This window comes from Bos mutus, chromosome 7 (genome assembly GCF_027580195.1).
Source record: "Bos mutus isolate GX-2022 chromosome 7, NWIPB_WYAK_1.1, whole genome shotgun sequence".
NCBI classification, from domain to species: Eukaryota; Metazoa; Chordata; class Mammalia; order Artiodactyla; family Bovidae; genus Bos; species Bos mutus.
Genome location: NC_091623.1, coordinates 81592736 through 81596513, shown reverse-complemented (window position 1 = coordinate 81596513; position 3778 = coordinate 81592736). Strand labels below are relative to the sequence as shown.

At 36.9% G+C, this 3778-nt stretch overlaps 1 protein-coding gene across 1 annotated transcript; it reads right to left on the bottom strand.

The window, feature by feature from the left end:
• Window positions 1-2019: 2019 nt before the first annotated feature.
• On the bottom strand, window positions 2020-2976 carry LOC102269396 (olfactory receptor 2L2). Its single transcript, XM_005905688.1, has one exon. The coding sequence runs from the start codon at window positions 2974-2976 to the stop codon at window positions 2020-2022; it is 957 nt and encodes a 318-aa protein (XP_005905750.1).
• Between the last annotated feature and the right edge of the window lie 802 nt (window positions 2977-3778).

The following is a 3778-nucleotide window of genomic DNA, read 5'->3' as shown; positions in this document are numbered from 1 at the left end:
CCATGGAATTTCCCAGGCAAGAATACTGGAGAAATGGAGCAGGATACCATTTTCTCTAGCCCCTCAATTTTGGGGAAGTAAATGTAAAACATTTTCTCCCCTCTCTCTCTTGGCTGCCTTGTGGATGAACTCTTTGTTTTCTATAAACGTATTGGTTTCAGCATTTGACTGTCTGAGTGTCATGCAAATGATCCTGGATCAGTAACAACATCTTGAAATACTTAGCAATTTTACTGCCGAGGATTCTTTTGAGCAAAGGAGCTATAGATAGGGTGGTAGAATTATCATGCAGTTTTGATCCAGAAGCAGAGCTTGTACATGTGGACTCAGACAGCATGCATATGGAATCACTGGCCTGATCTCATGTTTACATATACATCTGTGTTCAGTACCCCAGGGGAGTAACTGGGTTGTAATTAAGACTTGAACCAGTGGTGGTGTTGATGACAATGGCAGCTGGAGACAAAACAACAATGATCAAAGTTTTCACCACCTAGGAGAGAGGAGTTTTGCCTGAAATGAGCAGTGACCCATGGTGGGAGTAGAAACAGATTACTGTTCACTTGAGCTGATAGATTTTTATTGGATGTAGAGATTGGGACCTATTTGGGAAAGAAGCTAAGCTATAGAATGAATTGTTAAAATTGGTTGATAAAAGTTGACTTCTGCCAACACATTTTAGTAGAAATATGGGATATAGTGAGTGGAGAATAAAATCTCATCTGAGAGGTATTATCTAATGCAAGAAATATGGCCACTTAGGAAGTAAACTGGGTATGTCCTGAATGTGAGGGATAGCTGCAGGAGTGTCCTTAATGTTTTTGCTGCTGCTGCTACTGCTGCTAAGTTGCTTTAGTCATATCCGACTCTGTGCGATCCCATAGACGGCAGCCCACCAGGCTCCCCCGTCCCTGGGATTCTCCAGGCAAGAACACTGGAGTGGGTTGCCATTTCCTTCTCCAATGCATGAAAGTGGAAAGTGAAAGTGAAGTCGCTCAGTCGTGTCTGACTCTTAGCGACCCCATGGACTGCAGCCTACCAGGCTCCTCCATCCATGGGGTTTTCCAGGCAAGAGTACTGGAGTGGGGTGCCATTGCCTTCTCCCCTTAATGTTTCTAATTTCCACTAATTAGTCTACATCTTGACTCACTCATCTTATAAATAACTTCACAATTTACTTGATCTCTGTTGGCATCTCCAGGTTCTGTTGTTGATCCTCAGATATAGCTGATGTTAAGTCACATCCCTAGAATCCAGAGTGATACAACTTGAGAATCCTTTATTCAGAGTGCTATAAGAACTTGAAGTCTCAGCTAAAATTGCTTCAGTCGTGTCTGACTCTGTGTGACCCTATATACTGTAGCCTGCCAGGCTCCTCTGTCTATGGGATTCTCCAGACAAGAATACTGGAATGGGTTGCCATGCCCTCCTCCAGGGCATCTTCCATACCCAGGGATCTAAACCACATCTCTTAAATCTAATCTGCATTGTCAGGTGGGTTCTTTAACACTAGTGCCACCTGGGAAGCCAGTTCAACCATAAGTTTCCATAAATTGAAAAAAAGAGTAACTGTTACTGATAAATTATGTCTATTATGAAAATAACAGAAATAATTCTTATTTTAATTTGATCTAGATATCCAGGAAACATTTATATTTATGCGTTAAGCATATTGGGAAAATATTTGGGAACAGTGGAATTGTAATACTGAATGACCAGTTAAACAGCTTTCATTTTTATTACCACATGACAAAGAACCATTTGGTTTACAACATGTCAGCAAAAAATAAATGCATTTGAAATCAGTGGGGAAAAATTGAAGAAAAAAGAATGACACTTGAAATTACATATATACATATGTATATATATACACATATGCATATATACAAATATATATTATAAATTTGTCTAGACATAATTTTCTTCTTCTCCAGATTAAACATAGTCCTTGAACATAATGATAAAGTAATTTACACTTCTGTATATTGATGAATGAGTTTATACTTAAGATGTGGGTACTCATGCCAAAATATTTGTTGACAATTTCACAGAGCAGAATCTATGAATTAATCTTCTCAGTGCTCCAATCACCTCTTTGTTTCTCAGGCTATAGATAACCGGGTTGAGCATTGGGGTCAAGATGGTGTAGAAGACAGCCAGAGCCTTGTCCTCGGTTGGAGTACGAAAGGATCTTGGGCGGAGATAAGTGTAAGCAAAGGGCATATAGTAGAAAGTCACCACAGTAAGGTGGGTGCTGCAGGTTGAATAAGCTTTCTTCCTCCCTTTGGTTGAGTGCATGTGATAAACAGCAAAGAGGACACGACCATAGGAACATGCAATACCAATGAAAGGCAATAAAAGGAAGAAGATGGTACTCATAAACACGGTATACTCATAGATCCAGGTGTCCATGCAGGCCAGAGTCAACATGGCTGGGACATCACAGAAGAAATGATTGATGGCCCTGGATTTGCAATAAGGGATACGAAAGGCATATGTGGTATGGGCACAGGAATTAATAGAGCCCATTATCCAAGATCCTATTATCATCAACATACAGACCTTTCTGCTGATTTTGATGGGATAGTGAAGAGGGAAGCAAATGGCTACATAACGATCATAAGCCATAAACGTCAAGAGCAATGTTTCTGCACCTCCTAAAGTCAAGAAGAAAAAGCTCTGAATCCCACATCCAATGAAGGAGATAGACTTGTCTGCAAAGAGAAAATTGTAGGCCATTTTGGGAACAATGGTGGAGATGTAATTTAGGTCAATGAAGGAGAGCTGACTAAGAAGGAAATACATGGGTGTGTGAAGATGGGTATCCAGAAAGATGAGAAGGATCATAAAGAGGTTGCCAAACAGAGCAATTAGGAAAATTAGAAAAATAAGAATGAAAAAAAATTTGCCAAATCTTGATGAGGGGAACAACCCCAATAAGATGAAATCAGTTGATGTTTGATTATAATTTTCCATTGGTCATTCATATTATTTTTCCTAAAGGAAGACACAAAAGCAAATGAGTTAAGTTTAAAACTATAAGATATTTTTTTTTATTATTTTAATCGGGCTCTGTATTACTTAAAATGTTACAGTTCTTAAAAATGAACTGATTTTATTAATTTTACAAAACCAAAACCTTAATATTTTGAGCCAGAATTAAAATTTGAAGATGCAAACATTTTTGGTCAAAGTGTTTTCCAAATGTTCCAGAGTGTTTTCTATTAAGTAATCTAAAAATATATGTATTACAACATCATTAGGATAAATATGTTTGACTGACCTACACAAACTAAACTAACATTAAAAATGATGTCATTAAAAAAATAAAGTATATGCATAGGAAATTAACGTAAGTGCATGCACTATAGAATTCCACTATTAGTAAATATTTATGACAAGGAATTTTTTTTTTCACATTTAAGTTAGGTAGCATTAGCTGAATTATCTTTTGTGAAATCTAGAATGAATCCATATGTCATGTAACATTTAAAGGATCATTTCTTCTGCTTTCTTAGAAGAAATGTGTTTCTGAATGCTATGGTTAATGTATTAACAAAATCTATGCATCACACTCCTTATAGCTTTCAAGAGTCTGCTGAAAGTCTCCCAAATGGCATGTGTTTTATGACTTTTATGTGTTAGAGAAACAGTGTTCAATTTCACTTTGGCTTACTCTTTCAATTTTTACTTTTTATTTTCTTATATCTGAAACTTTCCAATTATAAATTAGTATACAAACTTAATCACATATATTTAAAATATCTCCCTATTAAAT